Below are 21,629 nucleotides of genomic sequence, written 5' to 3' on the forward strand. Positions count from 1 at the left end.
TACATATGTAGTATATTTACTCAAAATTCAACACGTAATTATTATTTCTGTTTTCATTAAACCTTACAATACTTCACGCTTTATCAGTAAACAAGTCATTAATTTTGTTCGCAGCTGAAGATAATGTAAAAAAAGCATGATATACAATTGCACCGTAAACAAGCAACACGTGCACGTAAATATGTAACTACGTGTATATACATGTACCTGTTTCTTAAACGATTACATAATAAATCTCGTACACTAAAACATTCCATTCCACGACTCTCGGGTTACGTGCCAAGTAAAACCATAGTAAGGTTAGTTAAATTAACTGTTATCAATTATCTAAACCAATCTTCGCGCTCTTCGCAAGTGAACAGAACTATATCATTTTTTCCTGTGAAGATGTGGATGATAACTAACCGATTTATTATTTGCACTTATAACACAGGATTATAGTTATTGGAAGAATAATTTTTTTCATTAACGAGATTCTGAAATAGATAACTAAAGATAGCATGCGCAAACAAACAATTCTTACACGCATTAATACATAGAGCGTGCATATCGCTAATGATGTAAGTTCAGTGCTGAAAAGTAATATCTAAAAATCATACCTAATCGGTAACAACTATCAAATCAATAAATTAATTGTTTTTATCTTTATATAACACATGTTACCATTCCTTTTGATATAATAAAGGAAGATTTGAAGGAGACTGGAAAAATGAAAATAAATGAAACGAACGAAAGTATTTTAATCGGCGATTCGTAAGTAATTATGTTAAGAATGTGTTGAAAACACATGAGCTGGGAGACCTTGACCAAGAGACAGACCTCGTTGGAGATGTAGAAAAACAGGCAGAAAAATTCAAGGGACGGTGGCGGTTGTACAGCGATAAGCGCATGAAAGGCGTTGAAGCTGAAGATCGTAAAATCCGCGAGGAAATCGGCGGAGGCGATTGGCGGATAAGAAGGGGCAAAGCGTCGGTTTGAAGGGCGTGCGGTGCACAGAAGAGAGGAGTGGTGAGACCAAGCACCCGATGGAGAGGGGAAAACGCGACTCATAAACATAGCGTGCTCGGTATCCATGCTCCTTTAGTTCAAAGTGAAACACGGTACGAAACCGAGCACAACGTAGTCTCTCGCTTTTTAGTGATTTGGAAACAATTCTTTCTTTCTGTCGAAAACATTAAGCGACGCTGTACGAACACCATACCGGTTGGACACCATCAAATTACCTGTTCCCAACTGGTGAAAGACCAGAGACCGGAAGCAACGAGAACGGCGTGCCTTACACGGCGAAGGCGAAACGAGTTTTCACTCAGTTTTAAAGAATCGGCGTAGCTTCACGATTGTTCGACGGATTCCTTTGAAAGCCAAAAGAGAACAAAACTCGCACCGCGAACTCTTGAAAGCTCATTCCACTGACGGATCGAGACGTACGTCAACGGAAATGAAAATCAGTTAATAATATTGGGCGAGTAAGAATAAAACGTTTACGTACACGATTCCAAAAACGTGAATAAAACTTCACGAATATAATCTGATCGTTCTCTGAGAAAAACTTGGTTGTCGGAGCCATGGATCTAATATACGTTCCCGAAGCCATGACCTGCGGCTTCATCAGGGGTCCTCAATACCGGGACTACGAACAACCGTGGAATAAAGACTACTTCAATTATGGTACGTTTTGATCGTATGAATATGAATCATTTTCTTTTTACTCATGTGTTAAGTTAGTCATCCGGGATGAACTCTTTATTAAGAGAGAAGCAGCGTGAACAACGCTGACGCGTTAATTCCCGTTAAGTCGACGAAAGCACGAGAATAATAAATCCGTTATCGCTTTTTTTACGTCTTACACTTTACAATGAGAATCACCTCGTTAATCTCTTTTAAAAATATATATTCTTGCCAGATTTTTTGCAGACATAATATCCTCGTAACGATATTTGTACATGGCTAACAGTCCTATCACATTTTACAGTCACTAGTGTTCTGGTATCTTAAGGAAATTAACGTCATTTGCTTTTATCTATATACTAAATTATGTTTCTCCTTATATTCATCACGGTATCGCTGCATAGGCGACATCAGTAAATAATATGACGCGTTATCATTTTTTACCACGTGTACACGTCGCTTCTTTAAAAAAAGTTAACATTCGAAACACGCGGAATGAGAGAACGTGGACTTTCAGTTCGCTTATTCTGAATCCCTGACCTAGCTTAACGATATATGTACATATACTCCCTTTTAAAACGAAAACAGAGATAGTGTACGTGACTAAACATATAGATACATAAATATTTCGAGCGATTAAACGTTTAATGAATTTGTAGATAGGATCGAACAAATGATCGATCGCTACAATCCATCGCACATTCACTGATCAGTTGCAGTGATCGCATTTATTTGACATTTAATTGAAAGGGCAACAAACGATTATAAAATTTAATAAGGCTAAACAGTTATATATAATTTGAAATCGTATGCTGTGTAGTACGATAGCATAAGAATACATCTCGCAGGTATTTCTGTGCTATCTACGTAGTTGCCCCTCCCTCCATGTTATCATCGACGGGGAACTGGTTTTCAAACGCAGTCCGCATTTATGTGTTTATCATTCATTACGTTTGAAAGTTATCACCGTCAAGAAAATTATCGGGTTGGGTTGAAATTTAAAACTATTTATTCACGGCGTAGGTGTGAAAATTGCGTACGCAATACTTCGAACAGCGCAAATTGTCTTAAACGGGACTTCGGAAAACGTAAAAGGTAACGCGAAACGGTAGATATACCGAAGGAAAAGGTACGCAATCAAAACGTAGTCAGATTGAAAACGTGAGCGAAAATATGTTTACGATCACGCATTTACTGTGGAGACTGCAATATAATATGCAAATGATCCGTTTCATTATAATAGACGGTGGGACGCTGTAGTATAGCGTTGACGCCGGTTATTTATAATTTACTACTGCTTATTGTCGAATGGAACGACGCATATTTATAGAATCACGTAATACAAAAGGAACAATAATTCTAACAACAGTTCCCATAATCAAAATAAACAGAATCAAGAGTATCACGTGATAAAGATCAAAATGGATGAACTGCGATCATTTTTTTTACCCGATCGTTAATTGTAGACGCGTTACACGTACAGTACCGAACAAAATCTTCATTGATTTCTCAAGATTTCTTCTGTATTATATGATGACTCTAAAGTCTTTGTCGCTCGTAGCAACGTTAACCGGTTTCGATGAAATTTTCATCGTACATATAATTGATATGGATTTTCAATATCTGTTATACAAATCCTGATTTAAATAAAGTTATTCCATTTTAAATAATGTGTCAATACTTTTATCCGGTGTTGCACATGCAATACGCGTATACCAACAATTTTTCTTAGAAGGTTCGCGATAATTAATTCAAAAATGTTTCGTGACTCGTGGAACCGGATTTCTGACTTGATAGTTTACATATTTCCGCGTTTAAATGTATTTCTATGTAGACGATTTTAGATACTGTTTACAAAAGACTCGACAAATGACGACACTTATCAAAAGACGAAATTCCATTAGTTGATTTACATACACGCATACGCTATGTGAAACTGAAACGAATTTTTTATGATTAATATTAGAATATGATGTATTATATAGCTTAATTGCCTTACGAAATTATATTTTATCTACTTGTTCTGCTATCGTCAAATTAGGAAGTGGGTATAATCTATTTAAGAGGTCTCACGTGAATCATATTTTCTTACGCGAAAGTAAAAGGAGAAGCTGACTGAAGGAGATACGTGCGACACGTCACGTTTCTCCGTTCGACGAAGGGCGGGCGTAAGATAAACTTCGGGTAACGAGTTAGATCAGCCAAACTGGCTACGTGCAGCAGCGCACGACGAATAGGCTTACAAAAATCTGATCCTGATGGCTATCTCTAGCAATAAATAAAACCTTCGAGATTAGAGACGAATAATTGGAAAACTATTTATAAAAGAGCTTCAATAATAATTTTTTAATTATAAGATCTAAAAATCAAACGAAACACTACAAATGAATTACAATGGGAGGATGTCATTATTTTTCAGGCAAGTCGACGCGAGTACAATCTCAGCGATTGTCTCAGCATCATGAGCAGAAGGGATTGTCGAAAGACAATTGTCTCTTGTGTAAGGAGAATAAAAGGCGAAGCCTGGCGGCTTATATAAGACAGAAGTCACGGAGGGATTCGTGTCAAGAAATTCACGAAGAAGAAGAAGAAGAACATGACACACCGAGCACCAAAGAAGAGAGCACAAGCATTGACAATCTAAAGTTGAAAAAAGTTTCCAAAGACAATGAGACAAAAGAAATCAAGTAATTCTAATATTTGGAATCATATCACTTTAACTATAATGAGCCTTTAAAGAGTTTGCACCGGAATGGATGTAAATGAGGAAGTTAATATGATAGCTATTAAGTTTATAAAGTACACCTATTGTTAATATTGTTATTTATTTTTAAATACTTCTTAAAGACTTCTAAGTATATACTTGTATCCAGATTAGTAGTGGATATCCACAATGTGGTTAAGCAATAATTTATTTTTATGTCTAAAGAATATTTTTTGTATAACTTTCACTCGGAACTTAATGAAATTAAAAGAGATATATTTGTTACTATTTCACGAAATTGTTAAGATAGATAATATATTAATGGGTATATGTATACTTAAAATTTGAATGCATAATACTTAACAAATAGTCTAATACCATTGTACACATGCATGACATGAAACTACAGAAGCAAGTATTAACATTATTCGATTCTTCCGGTTTCCACGATATTTCTATTTTTCAGTAAAGTATAATTACATGTCTATGCAAACAATACGTAACTGCATTTATATTTAATGGCAATTTTCATAAATATATTTAAACATTAGAGGTAAATTAGATTTACCAAATATTCAACGCGGAGTTGAATATGATTTGCAAGACTGAATTTACACGTAATACTATACGAGCTAAATATGTTTTACAACAAAGAGAATGTAACACAGATTTTTAGTACAATCATAAATTGTATCAAATGATACCTCTACTTATGCAAGTAACAATTAATAATTGCTTATACATCAATTATTATCGTAACATTTAGAGACTGTTAAAGAAAAGCTTCGTTGTAAAGTTAATAAAGAAAATTGTTTACTTAAAGTTGTGTCTAAATCACTTGAAAGTACTCACCTTCAGTAACCAAGTAAGGACAGATTCACGATACGGTACGAAGCCTCGTTTACGATTATTTGTACTTTCAGCCAGACATGCGATCACCTTTCCCAACGTAAGTAAAGATTTATTAATGGACACACCTTCCTGTAAAAAATAGAATATGAATTATATATCATTAGACATATTTATCGTACACATAATGAAGCATAAAATAACAAACCTTTAATCTATCACCGCTCGCACAAGTTTGACTTAATCTTTCACTACCCGCCAAGTCTACTAAATTAATTTTACTCCGACGACTGTCATCGACGAGTTCCTTAACCAGCTGGTTATTCACTGGAGTTTGTGTTAAAATGATGCTAAATATACTATGAGATCTTGAACTTTTTTCATTCATCCCAGTTGCAGCTGTAGCTCGTTGCGAATTACCTACTTTCAGCCAAGTCTAAAACAAATGAGGCTGATGTAAATATTCAAACGGTTTTACAACAACCAAATCTGGTCGGCATTATGAACATACTTGCAGATCTTTGTAATTTTGTACGCAGTGTTGGCTCAAATCCACGATATACGGGCCAAAGACAGGATGCTCTCTTACTTTAAGTGGAGCTCTTTTTACTCCATTGTTAACATTTGTCAAGAGATCATGGATTTTCTCGTTATAAATCTCAAAATAACTAATCTCTACTGTAGTTTTAGTGCTCGCGTTAGTAGAAACTCTTGTAAATATTTCTTGGCAAAATCTTGGGATAATACCAGCTGCCTCATCAAATTGTGTCGTATTAACTTGAGCTGATTCTTGGCCCATCATGCTGTAACTTTTCCCAGAACCTGTTTGTCCATAAGCAAACAAGCAGACATTATAGCCTTCAAAAGCATTCTGCACCAATGGTAAAACCATGCTTTTGAACACAATTTCTTGGCTTGCATGATCAGGTTCTGATGCATCCATATGCGATACGAAGCAATGATCATATGTAAAAGTATGCTGAACAGACTCGCAAGTAATGATAATATCTTGACCATTCGCTTGTACAACTGACGTAACTTTTGAATCACTTAACTCTTTCGCACTCAATGGCCTGACACGTATTCCTACAGTCAAATTGGTGTTCTCTTCTTCATACACCGTATGATCTTCAATAATAATTTCATTTGGTTTGCTACATGGTGTTTCTACTTGAACAACATTAAAACAATCAGGAGTAGCTTGTGACAAAATATTGTCACTAAAATAATGGGTTACAGGTGTTCTATTTGCAGGTAAGAAATTTATCTTCGTACTGCTTGTAGCTGTACGAAGTTTATATTGTTTAGGCGTACAAAACTCCATGTTTGGAGCTCTTTCCTTTAACGATGTTGTGGATGACACTTTCACAGATGCTTTATATTTTACATTTGGCATTGGATTGTCATGGAAGAGAGCTTGTTTCCTTGGGCATACACTTGCAGATTTCAATCGAGTTATATTTGTACCAAATGGTGGATCAGTTGACTTTGAATTTTCAACTGTATCACTCTCGATTAATATTTTACGTTTCTCACGTTTCGGACATCCGTCTTGACTTTCCACTCTTTTCCGAGGTGTGACAAGCGTGTCAGAACACGTCTCTTCTCTAAGAGGAAACAAATATATAATAATGACTTTTATTATTGAAGTTATGATATGAAAAGTAACTCACTGCTTATTTAAATAATTAGTATTTTCCTTATCGAAATTGATAGGCGAACTCGAAAAAATGGCACTGCAAAATCCATGTCTCACAGACTTTGGAGTGTTATGTGACATATTAACTAAACGTACGAAAATTCTTTCAATGAGAAGACATTTGTGCAATTCAAGTTTTCTCTCCTCTTTGACTAACCTCTTCAAATCCCGCTCTCTGACTCATACGGATCGCTGACGGTGGGATCTGCCAATGATTTCCGATCGTTCACTTCGTAACGAACTTTTTCATGACAACGATTTAAACACGAAATAGATTTTTAACAGGAATGAAGAGCGTGACACTTCCATTATATTTTAATGCTGCATGACTGTATATTAACTTATTCCAAACCGAAAACAATTTTCTAATTGAACTTCACCGATTTTATTTAATCGTAATTGCGAACATTTTTTCCGAATTTCAAATTTTCAAAGATTCCCAGGGCCAGCAACGCAGACAGGTGAATCAATGCTGCCAATACTTGTTAACATAAACATATGTTATATATATACTTCTGTGCTACGGATGCAAGATATACCGGAAACAGTACGTGAACATAGTACGTGAAACAATCGTGTCTTGATAAACCTGTGTAGAATTGCAGAAATGAGCACGATGAACGAGGATAGTCGTCGAAACAGGAACAAATGGATTTTACGACTTGCAATCGGCGTGTTTTTGTTACTTATACTTTTTGACCTGCCGGCTCTTTGCCAGGCTCACACTCACGAGAAATATCCAAGTTTCAAATATTCGAAAGAAGCCAACGAAGTGTATTCGGAGAAGCAACATTCCTCGCATCACCAGGAAATTTTACATCAACATAAACACGAGACTGATGACCATGATCATCAACAGTCTGATCGAACTTATAACGAAGTGATTTTTCGAGCCACCGCGTCCACTTTACTTATATCAGCAGCTCCTTTTCTGATCTTGTTCTTTGTACCTTTAGATAACACTAAAGAACGTGAACCGTTTCTAAAAATATTGTTAAGTTTTGCATCCGGTGGTTTATTAGGAGATGCATTCTTGCATTTAATTCCTCATGCTCTGGTTCCTCATGCACACGAATCCTCTGAAGGTGTACACCGACATGAACATTCTCATAGCCATGACGAGGAGGAATCAGCACATGGACATGACATGTCTGTTGGTTTATGTGTATTATTAGGTATTGTTGTGTTTTTAATGGTTGAGAAAGCAGTGAGAATCATAAAGACTGATCATACTCACTTACATGTACATAGTGTCACAGAAAATGTATCTAAAGAGATAAAAAAGAATGAAAACAAAGTGCAAGAGAGTTCTGATAAATCTGCTTCTAAGAAAACTGAAATAAAAGATCCTGAGAATGAAATAAAAATTGCTGGCTATTTAAACTTAGTTGCAGACTTTTTACATAATTTCACAGATGGTCTTGCTATTGGCGCTAGCTATTTAGCTGGCAAGAATGTCGGCTACATCACCACATTCACGATCTTGTTACACGAAGTACCTCATGAAATAGGGGACTTTGCCATTTTAATACAAAGTGGTTACAGTAAAAGAAAAGTAAGGATATGAAAACTAATTGACAAATACAGATTTCTGTATGCAAAAAGTAAAACAATATGTTCTTTTGATTCTAGGCTATGATGCTTCAACTTACTACTGCTGTAGGTGCTTTATTAGGAACTTATGTATCACTACTTGCAGAAGGCATGGGTAAGAACAATACAGTAGTTAAATTATAATGAATTCTATAGTTTATAATTTAATTGAACCCCCAGGTGATTTGGCAACTAAGTGGATTCTTCCATTCACAGCTGGTGGATTTATTTATATAGCCACAGTTTCTGTAATACCAGAACTTTTAATTGATACCAATTTCAAACAGTCCTTAAAGGAAATTATTGCACTTCTCTTAGGTGTATATATGATGGTACTGATAGCCGAATATGAATAGTTTTGTATCATAACTTTTTATGGCAACATATTGTGATCAGTTAATGAGAACTTATTTTGACTGCTGTAATAAGAATTTCGTATTAGAACTCATATTTTTACATTATAAGTATTTGATGAATGCTAGTGATTATTCTAATTTACATGGATACCAGTGAAAATGGAGTTATCATCGTAAATGTTAGGAAAATAAGAGAGAATATTTAAAGAACGAAGAAAATCAATACGAAATAAATCATAAAACAAAATAAAGATTTTATTTGAAAAATATACTATTGAGATATATCAAAACTTAAAATGTTATAAACTAGTCTAATGAGAAAATTCAACATTTATTAAACATTATACATGTAACATTTTTTTTTCAAACGTCGAGATATCTTTAAACATCAGTATCATTATATGTTCATTGATACAAATGATTGTGTATGCATTTACCTGTAATAATATTTTGTATGAAACAATTAAGACGTTAAATCTTTTATTTGTTGTAGACATTTTTTAGCCTCATTTATGGATTCTTTATCATCTCTAGCTTTTGCTAAACGTTCACCTTCCTTGCATCTTTTTTCTGCCTCTTCGTACAGACCTTTTGCAATAAGTGCATTTCCTAAATTGACATAAATGGAACCTAAGTCACCCATGTCTGGTAACTTTTTACCTACAATTATAACAACTTTAATTTGAATAATTCAAACAGGTTTAAATTGTAGTATGCTTCTTGTCAACATTACCAAATTCTGCTGCTTTAGACAGATATCCAATAGCTTGATCATATTTTTGTAACATGTGACTAACACTTCCTAAGTCATTCAATAAAATAACAGATTGTTCGTTCGCTTCGCCATTTATTTTTACAGATATATCATAAGCTTGAGTGAAGTAGTTCAGAGCATTAGTATACTGTGATTTCGTGAAAAGCATAGTTGCATATTTTTCTAAAGTTAAGCCTAACAATTGTAGTACATCTACATTTTCACTGTCTTTAGCCAAATGATTTTGTAAATGTTCCAGACAAAATTTGTAACCACTTTCAGCTTTTCTACAATATATAATATACATATTATATGTTAAACTGTTGTATGTGATAAGGAATTACGCTTACTTCGTATCTCCTGTTTTGTCGTATATATCAGCAATTTTAAGACTAATATGTATGACTGACAAATCATCCTCTGGAACTTTCTTGGCTAACAATCTACTTAAAACGAATTTGAACAAAGTTTCTGCCTTCTTAAAGTCGTTGAGATCATATGCCAAGTTTGCCATTATATCGTAAATATAAGTTATTCCATCATAATGCTGCAAAGTTTGCGCTTGGCGAAGTGCAATATGTAACATTTGTTCTGCTTTCGGAAACTCTTGTTTCTACAATAGTTAGAAAGACATCATTGAAATCATACTAAAACTAGTGTCTTCTTTTCATATTACCATTATCTATGATAATGTAATTCTTCTGCCTAACCTGAATTAATAAAATAGATCGTTTGATGGTCATTGTTAACTCTTCAATATCATCTCTTTCCCTTTCCTCCTTAGGTTTAAACAAATTAAATAAAAAACTTCCCGATATTACGAAAAATGTCGTACGCGACGGATTCTTCCATTGATACGAATTCGAATTGTTCTTCTTTATTCGACTAATTTCCTCTAAATGTCTGTTAAATATGTTTCGCCTTTGATTCGATAAACGAACATTCGCAGCGTAAAGAGATTTTGTAATCGTTCGAGTATATTTAAATGTATCCAAGACCATTTTTAAACATTGCATGGTGTTAATTCGTGATTCCTTATAACGCAGTTTCGTAGTAGTAGCAGTAGCAGCACTACGTAGATTTGTATAGATAAGCGTTATATAATTTCCTCGATAATGTAATCATTTATGCATATACATATATCTACGTCGTTATACACTCGTGTAGATTATTACAATTCCATAATGACAACAATAATATGTGTATTATAAGAAGTAATTGTCTTTTGTATGCGTTGTAGATGTTACAGTTGTTTTTGATTCTGTGCGCATTCACCTGTGCACAGAAATCTGTACATTATACGGCATAACAAGTTAATTAGTGATCAATTTGGTATCAAGTATACTGCACAGTGCACAGGAAGACAACAGGCATGCATACAGTACATATGTACAAAATCCTGACAAACTACGCATACTATTGTCTGCGATATATGCATATGCAGGGATCTATAATTGTTCGCTTGCTTATGCACGCATGTTGCTATTCAAATATTTCAGATTATCGAAAAACAATCCAATGTAACCCGAATAAAAAAGATGAAGTTGTATTATTTCGTTCATGACAAATGATAATATTTGTAATACATATGTGCATATGTATATACGTATAATATATGGTATCAGTGTCGTTATACTATTCTTCGCCCCACCCGTCTTTTTAGTATCGTGATGCTGCACACCTTGATTTCGTGCATTACGTACCTTTCCACCTCACGGATATGAGATAGGTCATATCACACAGGTAACAAAGTTCCAATTGTACAGTATTTCTGTGTACACGTCAAATATGAAGTTTATCTGTATATATGTATGCATTTTATTAAGCGATATTATTCCATATTAGATCGTAGGTAAAGATCGCGTGTGTTAAATATTTCAACGAACTTTAGTTCCTATGCATATCCGCGTTTTGGACAGATTTACTACTATCTTCGATTAAATAAGTTACTTAAGCGGTCTAAAAACACGTTGATTGAAATATCATTCACTATGATTCGCCTTTTCTCGATCCTACGAAACTATTTGTGCATTTTCCTGTATATTTGAGAATCGCATGTGTATGGGCACTCCCTATTTCTTTTTAAATCGTAGTATTTATAAACATTTCGTACAATATTTATTTTTTTTATGTTAACTGCTTAAACAATAAAAGTCATCAAGCAAACATGATAAGTAAATGATGTCTATTTAACGTTCGAATTGTGTATCTTTCTTACTATATGCGACGTCCTTGTTTTTTTTATTGTTTCTTCAGTGAAAATGAGTTCTCAAGATACAACTGATCATGTACCAGCAGTTAATTCACCAAGCATATCTTCAAGAACAAAGAATTGGGTCCAATTTGAAGATGAAGCATCTGTTAAAGATAATATTAGCACAGATGAGAAAACTAAAACGAATGCACCGGCTGTAATTAAACCCGAATCAGTTACAGTGAACGTTGAGAAAATTGGAAAAGCTGATAATCAACAAACGAAAAATAACGAGTATAAAGGTGCTGTGATATCAACTGAATCCGTCCAGATTAATTTAGATAGGTCAGGCTTAAGTCGTTCTATTACATCAGAGAGTCCAGATCTTAATTTACCGTCCGACGTAAGAATTTCCGATCCTAAAAGTGCTTCTTTAAAGACTATCGATCTCAGAGATGTATCAAATGGTAGAACTACCGTAAATAATATTATAAGCACGCCCATCGGGAACATTAGACAAGGTTTTGCTAATGGAGATACTATAGTTACACTTCTACCAGTTAATACGAGATGGCCATGGGTAACGCCAGCTAAATTTCGTCCAGAATTAGTGCCAGAGGAACTGATGGCTCAAGGCTTAACGGTAAATGTTTAGCTACTGCTCTTCACATTCTTTTATAAAGGATATCTATTGTCTTCATATGCAGACTGCATTCTTATTCATTCTTATACACCCACGTATAACGTTATGTACATTTTTGCAGCTTACAGTAGAAGATTATGTACACATAATGGAGCTACTTGTGAATGATGTACGTTTCAATATGTACAACGTATGCTACAAACGAATTCTTGTCCTTTGGATATTCACTGCGTTCATTGTATTGCTTGGCTTATTGTTTTCTGGAGTAACTGGCCTCACTTTGTTTGGGCTGGGCGTTATGTGGTTAGTCCTCAATGCTGCCGCGATATTCTTTTGCATGTTCATCAAGATAAAATTGAATCATAATCTTGAGAAATGTATGGCTCAAGTGAACAAGCACTTACTTCGACATAAAATATTGCTTGGATTGGATGATAGAGGGAAGATTTCGTGTCACAAAGTCAATCTCTGCTTCATATATTTTGATACTACAGACTGCATTGTAAGTGTAATTAAATGTGCGTTTAAATTAAAGTTTACCTAGGATCAGCCATCGTATATATGTTCCCTTTTCAATTGGAATTTCCAATTCAATTGAAAAACTTTTACTTGCTAATAATACACTCACTTAGTTACTTTATCTTAAAAACAGAAAAAGTTGCAAGAAGTTATAGAACGAGAAGAACGCGAAGGGCGAGTAATTGGTGAGGACGGACATTCTGAAATGCATCGGAAAAGAGAATTGCAACAGCGTATGGATATTGATGATAGTGATATCGTGATACAAGGCAGTACAACCACCAGGATTTCACGTAAACAGGTACGTGTGTGTACGTTATCGGAAGTATGCATATCATATCTGCAACTTTTTTCTTTCATAAAAAGTAGACACTATTTTCATCAAGTATCTAGTAAACTGTTGTTACATTTTATTTTGTTTCCTTGTAAAATGAAATAAAACTATTAGGGTAAAAGCGAACAAGTATTCTGCCGTTATGTACAACGTTGGGCAAAGGATTATTTACGTCGACGGTTGGACTGGACGGTCGATGAGGAAGGTGGAAATCCTTCTTCACCTCGCCACTTGGCATCGGCTTTATGCCCATGCCAATATATAGAGGAATGGCTACGCAATAAGCCCCATGTTCAAGGCAGAGATTTTTGTCCTAGCTGGAGTAGATTTCTTAAAGATAGAGGCATCTAATATAGCATTGTTACAATACACAAACAGTATTGCTCAAGGCAATTTTTATAGATTTAAAAACGCTTATATTTTTTAGCTCATCAGAGCTATTTTAACATGAATTTCGCAGCAGGAATTTTTTAACGAAAAATCATATATAGAATTATATCTCAAGATTTACAATTATATTTGTTGACACTATGATATTATTAGAACTAGATGGATAATCAAAATTTATATTTTACAAATAAGTTTTACGAGATGAGAGATACTTATAATTTTGTACTTAACTAGGTATGAAGGATATTAATTGCAATTCATTTTATATATTATACAATAAGGTCTACTTCTAATATCATTTTTTTGATGACTTGGATTATTAACAGACGTACATCATATTGTATTTTTTACTATCTTTTGCTGTTAACTAATATGATATTAAGCAGCCGGTAATCAATTCAATGTGTGTACAAATTTTATGTTTAAATTACACACATTATGCATTACAAGTTTGACTTCTAGGACTCTATACAGTTGTACATAGTATTTAAATAGTGCTAAAATAATTCGATATATCGATCATACGTGTCTCTGTAAAATGGTGAATAATGTTAAAGAGATAATCTGCTATGCATTTAGTTCTCATAATATATCTTCTGTGCATAGCAGATTCTTCGATGTTTGAATGGATTCGATCCATCATTGTTACTGTAGCTCTAGGTTTATGAATGATGATGGTATGTGTCGACAGGAACGGGCGGAGTTGCTGTTGCTGAGGTATGCATCTCGATGGGCACATCACTTTGTGCGCCGCAGACTTGATCTGGTTATAGACTCACAGGAACGTAATAGAGACATCGCCGGTCTGTCTGTTCCACCACGACATTGTGTCTCCGCCCGTTGTCCTTGTCAATTCATTGAGGAACATCTTAAATACAAGCCTAGAGGCAAGTTCATATTTCGTACATTCTTTTTCATGCCAGATTTTACTGGTAAGTAGCTAAATATCATTCGCTTCACGATTATGATCTGACCACGATATCTAAGGTAGTTGGATGAATCAGATACATGTTCCTAAGATCTGTCTACAAGTATTTGCAAGTTACTATTACTATTAAACATATATATTCATGCGTATACAGAATTCAGTTGATATCATCTTTTTTCAAAATACATCTTTACAAAGTATAACTTAATTGAAATTCATATATTCTACGTGACATCGAACCTCGTAAGTTCATGTTGTTTATTTTACTTCTAACTGACCGGAGTAACATTCACCATTTTACAAGAGACAATGGCACATTATATTATTTACAGAAATGATGAAAGAGATAGATTGATTGTTAATGTTTAGATAAGAGAAGAGAAATAGTAATCATTCCATTATAACACACATTATGCATTACAAGTTTGACTTCTAGGACTCTATACAGTTGTACATAGTATTTAAATAGTGCTAAAATAATTCGATATATCGATCATACGTGTCTCTGTAAAATGGTGAATAATGTTAAAGAGATAATCTGCTATGCATTTAGTTCTCATAATATATCTTCTGTGCATAGCAGATTCTTCGATGTTTGAATGGATTCGATCCATCATTGTTACTGTAGCTCTAGGTTTATGAATGATGATGGTATGTGTCGACAGGAACGGGCGGAGTTGCTGTTGCTGAGGTATGCATCTCGATGGGCACATCACTTTGTGCGCCGCAGACTTGATCTGGTTATAGACTCACAGGAACGTAATAGAGACATCGCCGGTCTGTCTGTTCCACCACGACATTGTGTCTCCGCCCGTTGTCCTTGTCAATTCATTGAGGAACATCTTAAATACAAGCCTAGAGGCAAGTTCATATTTCGTACATTCTTTTTCATGCCAGATTTTACTGGTAAGTAGCTAAATATCATTCGCTTCACGATTATGATCTGACCACGATATCTAAGGTAGTTGGATGAATCAGATACATGTTCCTAAGATCTGTCTACAAGTATTTGCAAGTTACTATTACTATTAAACATATATATTCATGCGTATACAGAATTCAGTTGATATCATCTTTTTTCAAAATACATCTTTACAAAGTATAACTTAATTGAAATTCATATATTCTACGTGACATCGAACCTCGTAAGTTCATGTTGTTTATTTTACTTCTAACTGACCGGAGTAACATTCACCATTTTACAAGAGACAATGGCACATTATATTATTTACAGAAATGATGAAAGAGATAGATTGATTGTTAATGTTTAGATAAGAGAAGAGAAATAGTAATCATTCCATTATTCTCTATAAATGAAATTGTTTGATAAAAATTGTATGAAAACTACTTAATATGTGCTTTTACAGTTGCAAAGAATTTTATAGAAATGCTATATACATATTATACATGTAATATTATTAATATACGTACATCTCTCGTAGTGGAAAATTATGTATAAATTACGCAGGTATTATCTGGTACTTCTAAAGAGAAAAATAATTTCGGTATTCTTTAAATTAAGGTAATTTCGTAAACTAAAGACTTGATATTAAAAGCAGCTGAAAGATAAATAATTGATCATTATTAGTGTTGTAAAATTGATACAACAATGAACTTATACATTTCCGTCCTAATTGAACATATCGACGAATTATGTGAAACGAAAACATAATTAATATATATATATATATATATATATTGTATACTTTTATATTCCGTTCGATGATACTTAATATATGTAAACGGACAGAGCTGTTCTACTTTTATATACATAAATCAAATGTAAAGCACTTTTATATTATTGTTGAAGATGTTATATAAATAAAGATAAACACATGATATGTATGTTTCCTTTGGTGAAGGTACTATTGTATTTTTGTAAAAAGCTTATTAATTAAAAGATAAATGAATCATTGCACAAAAGCGTGTCGCTTAGTCTTAATTGCCTAATTGTACCTTTCGTGACCTAAGGAAATTTTTTTCGAACATAGGTATTTGTCACTAACCACTGACTAATCCAGGGATGTTACTTGCATGCAGCTGGATAAAAGGCAACACATTTTGATAACTTATCTCGACTACATCTATTTCGTGACACACATTTCCATACGTACTATAATTGTAAGTATTGTTAGATATCATTTTATTATCATATACATTTAGAGTTAGAATTCAAATAATAAATAGTACAGGTTCGTTCTCTCATTTACGTGTAGCACAATGCAAAGTTTCTTTCATAATGTTGCTTACCGTGTTATATTTGATAAATTGTTTAATTTAATATATTAAGTGAAAACGTTTGCATAATTTTTTCAGGGTATCCACCTGGCTTTACATGGTGTTCTTATCTTAATGATCCATTAGTTAGGTACGACGTTTCAGGAGGCATCCCCAATTAGGATATGAGAAATTTAATCGATGCACAACAGTATTTTCTAAAGCATTTGTATAGAATAGTTACTATCTACTTTTAGTACACAAGCACAATGAAGACCATATCACAGTATCAAACTTCTGCAATTATATTATTCCTAAGAAATATATTTTTATATAATCCACTAGTTGTAATCATTCCAAGTAGAGGAAAGAAACAGGAAAACTTGGATTAATATTCATAAAGTAGTATTGCAAACACGTAGATGGGATTTAATTCACAGCGTTTATCGTTCTAACTATGGTGCCTTTTAATCGCCTATGGATATTATACTGGCCATGTTTTGTATTAAAGTTTTGAAGACTTACGTAGTTTAAGATTAAATTAGGAAAAATTATATTATTGCGTTATAAACTAAATTTTATGTATGAAATTTTTCATATCACATATACATACATGATACATATACAGATATAATGTAAGAGATCAATTATTGTAACATTTATGTAGCACAATGCAAAGTTTCTTTCATAATGTTGCTTACCGTGTTATATTTGATAAATTGTTTAATTTAATATATTAAGTGAAAACGTTTGCATAATTTTTTCAGGGTATCCACCTGGCTTTACATGGTGTTCTTATCTTAATGATCCATTAGTTAGGTACGACGTTTCAGGAGGCATCCCCAATTAGGATATGAGAAATTTAATCGATGCACAACAGTATTTTCTAAAGCATTTGTATAGAATAGTTACTATCTACTTTTAGTACACAAGCACAATGAAGACCATATCACAGTATCAAACTTCTGCAATTATATTATTCCTAAGAAATATATTTTTATATAATCCACTAGTTGTAATCATTCCAAGTAGAGGAAAGAAACAGGAAAACTTGGATTAATATTCATAAAGTAGTATTGCAAACACGTAGATGGGATTTAATTCACAGCGTTTATCGTTCTAACTATGGTGCCTTTTAATCGCCTATGGATATTATACTGGCCATGTTTTGTATTAAAGTTTTGAAGACTTACGTAGTTTAAGATTAAATTAGGAAAAATTATATTATTGCGTTATAAACTAAATTTTATGTATGAAATTTTTCATATCACATATACATACATGATACATATACAGATATAATGTAAGAGATCAATTATTGTAACATTTATTTTTATAACATGTTAACCATATCTATATGTTGTAACAATATAAATATTTTGTATAATTGATAATACATCATGACTAAATTTAATTCGCATGTGAATCAATTAATTTATTGCATGATAACATAAAATTGTTTTTATATTACAGCTAATTCAGGTCATTGGGCGCTGTTAATATTATTTGAAATTACAAGAATAGTTACGTTATTAATGCAGCCTGGGCTTGTTTCTTGATGTCATCAGCGAGCCTTTTTATCTCATCATTGTCAGCTCTCAATTGTTGTACCTTGTTTTCAAGAGTAGTTTCCAAATATTTTAATTGTTGCTTCATATTTAAATACATTTTCACTTTGTTATATGTATCAGAAGTATTGCTCAAATTATCTCCTGAAATATTATCTGAAAAATAATTATATATGAGTCTCAATGCTAGCATATGAGCAACTGAATATATATAAGAGTAAGACGTGCGGTGCGAAGTTGAGCTTTAGAGTACGAGGTTATAACTTGACACTTCGTATCTTTCAACAACTATTTCCAATAAAATGTTAAAAAGAGTGACACCTTTATTTATTATTTTAAATGCTACGTCGTTGGTTGGAGCATTGTTAAGATCTTCTAGCATATGTTCGGAATTCGGAATATTAGGTCGTGGTGGCAAGTTGTTTTTTTTATTGGTAAACATATCTAAATTCAATAGTATTTATACATATGTACATCTGCTCGTATTTTACATTAACTTAAGTCGTCGTCCATACATTTATCGATATTCATATATATCAGTTACTGATACGGAAATTCTGATTTTATCGCGCCAGTTATCCTACTCACAATCCTTCAAAATTAACACATTCCAGTTCTACTCATCCTACTGCTGTATATAATAGGATTTAACAGCATGCATGAATCGCGTGAACTCGCGACCAGGCGTTCTTTTGTACAAAATAATATTTTTCGGAAGACAATTATATGGAAGGTGCAAAATAAAAAACATATTTTTTATTTCTGAGTGCAGATCACACATCATCATTTTTTTGTAATAACAGAATATAAATGTACCTAATTCTATTAATAATACAATCAATAAAAATAAAGGACTGTTAATTTGTTACATGAATTAAATTGGATTACGAATGAGTTTTATTACAATGAATCATTATGTTTTAGTTAATTTATATATGGCCTGCACCCCAGTAGTCGCATCCCCCTCTTGCCTAAAGCAGGACTTTCTTTTACTCCATCTCCATCCCATTATTCCTATTATTCCTGTATCCATGGTTCATATATACGTCTTTATTCTACGCATGTTTGAATTTGTTCGATATGTAATTAGTTCTGTATCATCTAACAAAATTAACTGTTTGTAATAATAAGAAATCAATAGTTTACATAATTTTTCAATTATTATTACATTAGTGTCGATATTACAATTAGTATACTTAGAGAATTGTGTGTGCACAGCAGAACCGGCATGCCGCCAAAACGAGGTCGAGCTGCGAAGGTTAGAGAATAAAATAATTTATTGTTTCAAGTGAATATTTCACTTTGTTTAAAACCGAAAATATAATATTGAACTCACGTATTTCTACACGTTCCTTCTTTCTTTTATCAAAACATATTATCAAGGACTTCAGCTAATGTAACATGCGTTCGTGTTGCCATAAATGTTATTATATATTTTTGACTTTATTTTATAATTAGAAGGATTCTAAGGGAAGTAAGGATGGTGAAAAGAAAAGTAAAACACCCAAGGCAGAGAAAACACCGGCCAAGAAAACTAAAAGAGATGAAAGTGATACAGAAGAACCTGTACCAAAGCGTGCCAAAACAGAGGCAAAACCAGTTATGAATAAAACAGATACAGATCTGAACGCAATTGATTTTGGCTGCAAAAACCTAAGCGCATCTGGAAAAAAATACAATCTAAAAATTTCTAGTTGGAACGTCTCTGGCATAAGAGCACTCCTTAAAGTACGGAGATCATTCTACACATTTTAAATGAAATATTATATCATTCTGTTACTATTTTTTTATTCAGAAAAATGGACTTGACTATATTATGAAAGAAGATGCAGATATTGTTGCGCTTCAAGAGACTAAATGTAACACAGACAAGTTACCACCGGAAGTTAAATTGAAGAATTATCATTATTATTTCCTTGATAGTAAGAATCTTCGTCATTCAACGTAGATTTATGTACGAAATACTAAATTGTTTTTCATTACAAATAGGTAAAAAACCAGGCTATTGTGGCCTCGCATTGTACACTAAAGAAAAGCCAATTGACATAAAATACGGTTTAGATAATTCTGAATTTGATGATGATGGTAGATTGATTACTGCAGAGTATCCAAATTTCTATCTAGTTAATGTTTGTAAGTTATTTAAACATCGTAAGGCGTTGTAAAGTAAGATGTCAGGCTTTATAGTATTTTATGATATTATAGATGTTCCTAATTCTGGTCAAAAGTTAGTAACGTTACCAAAGAGATTGAAGTGGAACGAAACTTTCAAAGCGTACATAAAAGAATTAGATGAAAAGAAACCTGTTATTATCTGTGGCGACATGAATGTTGCTCACCAAGAGATTGGTAGAAATTTAATTATTAAATAAGTTCGATCTTAGCCCAGAGTTCGTACCATTTAGTTTCTATTAATTTATCTGTTGATCAACTTAGATCTAACGAATCCTAAAACAAACACAAAGAATGCTGGGTTCACGAAGGAAGAAAGGGAAGATATGACCGATTTCTTAGAGACAGGTTTTGTGGATACATTTCGGGCATTGTATCCTGATAAAACAGGTGCATACACGTTTTGGTCGTACTTCGCTAATGCTCGTAGTAAAAATATTGGATGGTAAGTACATACGAACTATTTGTACCTTAAAAATAGCATTTTCATGCTATAAATTTAATATACATCCATACAGGCGACTAGACTATTTTTTGGTATCTGAGAGGATTAAAGACGATGTCTGTGACAACGTCATGAGGGATAAAGTGTACGGCAGTGATCACTGTCCCATTGTACTTTATGTTCACATATAATGATATGATTTCTTCCTTTTAAATTATAAGTAATCGTGTTTTATGAATCCATCATATTTATTTCATTTCTTACAAATAAGATACTTCAGATTTGCTACCAGTTAACTATGCATGATAAACTAATTTATTATGTGTATGTACTTCGAAAACATATGCGTTTTTTTTACTGTACCTGTAGTTTGTTAACTTTTCAATAAATGTATAAATTAAAAAAATGTAATTCTTGATTTTATAAATAAACTTTCAATCAAACGAATGAGAATTGTTGTACACAAGACGGTGCTACATATGGTATGTATATATGTACGAATTTTTGTATATATTTGTATATATCTTATTCTATATAAAGCTATTCCACTAGAGGCGCCACATAAATTACTTACTTGCGTGCATATGACATTACAT

The 21,629-nt window shown here is 33.2% G+C and overlaps 7 protein-coding genes across 14 annotated transcripts in view; 4 read left to right on the forward strand and 3 right to left on the reverse strand.

Moving 5' to 3' along the window:
• The window catches only part of neb (kinesin family member nebbish), a 12,070-nt gene extending 4,729 nt beyond the window's left edge, over positions 1–7,341 (reverse strand). Inside the window, exons 1-5 of one of the 2 annotated variants that reach the window (XM_026814554.1) lie at positions 7,078–7,341; positions 6,895–7,006; positions 5,733–6,828; positions 5,430–5,657; positions 5,225–5,353 (exon numbers count right to left, since the gene is read on the reverse strand). In XM_026814554.1, coding sequence (XP_026670355.1) covers positions 5,225–5,353; positions 5,430–5,657; positions 5,733–6,828; positions 6,895–7,001 — 1,560 coding nt within the window. In that variant the 5' untranslated portion in view covers positions 7,002–7,006; positions 7,078–7,341. Of the gene's footprint in view, positions 1–5,224; positions 5,354–5,429; positions 5,658–5,732; positions 6,829–6,894 lie in introns of both variants that reach the window. The other variant, XM_018026707.2, reaches the window with a different exon arrangement.
• Positions 1,040–5,194, forward strand: LOC108626182 (uncharacterized). Its single transcript, XM_018026711.2, has 2 exons — positions 1,040–1,668; positions 4,088–5,194. The coding sequence occupies exons 1-2, from the start codon at positions 1,566–1,568 to the stop codon at positions 4,357–4,359; spliced, it is 375 nt and encodes a 124-aa protein (XP_017882200.1). The 5' UTR covers positions 1,040–1,565; the 3' UTR covers positions 4,360–5,194.
• Positions 7,342–7,428: 87 nt separating the features above from the next.
• Catsup (zinc transporter catecholamines up) lies at positions 7,429–9,122 on the forward strand. The gene is made up of 3 exons (XM_018026591.2): positions 7,429–8,475; positions 8,553–8,628; positions 8,694–9,122. Exons 1-3 carry the CDS (start codon positions 7,528–7,530, stop codon positions 8,867–8,869), a joined length of 1,200 nt encoding a protein of 399 aa, XP_017882080.1. The 5' UTR covers positions 7,429–7,527; the 3' UTR covers positions 8,870–9,122.
• A 59-nt stretch (positions 9,123–9,181) lies between these two features.
• Ttc19 (tetratricopeptide repeat domain 19) lies at positions 9,182–11,411 on the reverse strand. The gene is made up of 5 exons (XM_018026593.2): positions 11,327–11,411; positions 10,334–10,898; positions 9,974–10,236; positions 9,603–9,910; positions 9,182–9,529 (listed from the first exon to the last, which is right to left on the reverse strand). The coding sequence occupies exons 2-5, from the start codon at positions 10,637–10,639 to the stop codon at positions 9,333–9,335; spliced, it is 1,074 nt and encodes a 357-aa protein (XP_017882082.1). The 5' UTR covers positions 10,640–10,898; positions 11,327–11,411; the 3' UTR covers positions 9,182–9,332.
• On the forward strand, positions 10,823–17,505 carry LOC108626116 (transmembrane protein 268). Of its 6 annotated transcripts, none has more exons than XR_003389353.1 (5): positions 10,823–12,460; positions 12,582–12,962; positions 13,113–13,280; positions 16,623–16,752; positions 16,948–16,965. XR_003389353.1 is itself a non-coding variant. In XM_026814566.1 (5 exons), the coding sequence occupies exons 1-5, from the start codon at positions 11,885–11,887 to the stop codon at positions 17,028–17,030; spliced, it is 1,404 nt and encodes a 467-aa protein (XP_026670367.1). In that variant the 5' UTR covers positions 10,823–11,884; the 3' UTR covers positions 17,031–17,505. The 6 variants fall into 6 exon arrangements, 5 of the variants coding, with proteins under 5 accessions (XP_026670367.1, XP_017882079.1, XP_026670366.1 ...); XM_026814566.1 differs by lacking the exon at positions 16,623–16,752 and adding an exon at positions 14,395–14,590 and having other exon boundaries at positions 16,948–17,505; XM_018026590.2 differs by having other exon boundaries at positions 16,672–16,752; positions 16,948–17,505.
• Positions 17,506–17,939: 434 nt separating this feature from the next.
• Positions 17,940–19,148, reverse strand: LOC108626122 (uncharacterized). The gene is made up of 2 exons (XM_018026596.2): positions 18,738–19,148; positions 17,940–18,572 (listed from the first exon to the last, which is right to left on the reverse strand). The coding sequence occupies exons 1-2, from the start codon at positions 18,856–18,858 to the stop codon at positions 18,373–18,375; spliced, it is 321 nt and encodes a 106-aa protein (XP_017882085.1). The 5' UTR covers positions 18,859–19,148; the 3' UTR covers positions 17,940–18,372.
• Positions 18,832–21,444, forward strand: Rrp1 (Recombination repair protein 1). 2 transcript variants are annotated; one of them, XM_026814567.1, is made up of 8 exons: positions 18,832–18,850; positions 19,638–19,674; positions 19,875–20,144; positions 20,212–20,338; positions 20,406–20,549; positions 20,622–20,765; positions 20,853–21,033; positions 21,107–21,444. In XM_026814567.1, exons 2-8 carry the CDS (start codon positions 19,645–19,647, stop codon positions 21,222–21,224), a joined length of 1,014 nt encoding a protein of 337 aa, XP_026670368.1. In that variant the 5' UTR covers positions 18,832–18,850; positions 19,638–19,644; the 3' UTR covers positions 21,225–21,444. The 2 variants fall into 2 exon arrangements, with proteins under 2 accessions (XP_026670368.1, XP_017882083.1); XM_018026594.2 differs by lacking the exon at positions 18,832–18,850 and having other exon boundaries at positions 19,383–19,674.
• The last annotated feature ends 185 nt before the right edge of the window (positions 21,445–21,629 follow it).

The sequence above is a fragment of the Ceratina calcarata genome, unplaced genomic scaffold (assembly GCF_001652005.2).
Source record: "Ceratina calcarata isolate Rehan_Ccalc_2016 unplaced genomic scaffold, ASM165200v1 scaffold39.2, whole genome shotgun sequence".
Classification (NCBI taxonomy): domain Eukaryota; kingdom Metazoa; phylum Arthropoda; class Insecta; order Hymenoptera; family Apidae; genus Ceratina; species Ceratina calcarata.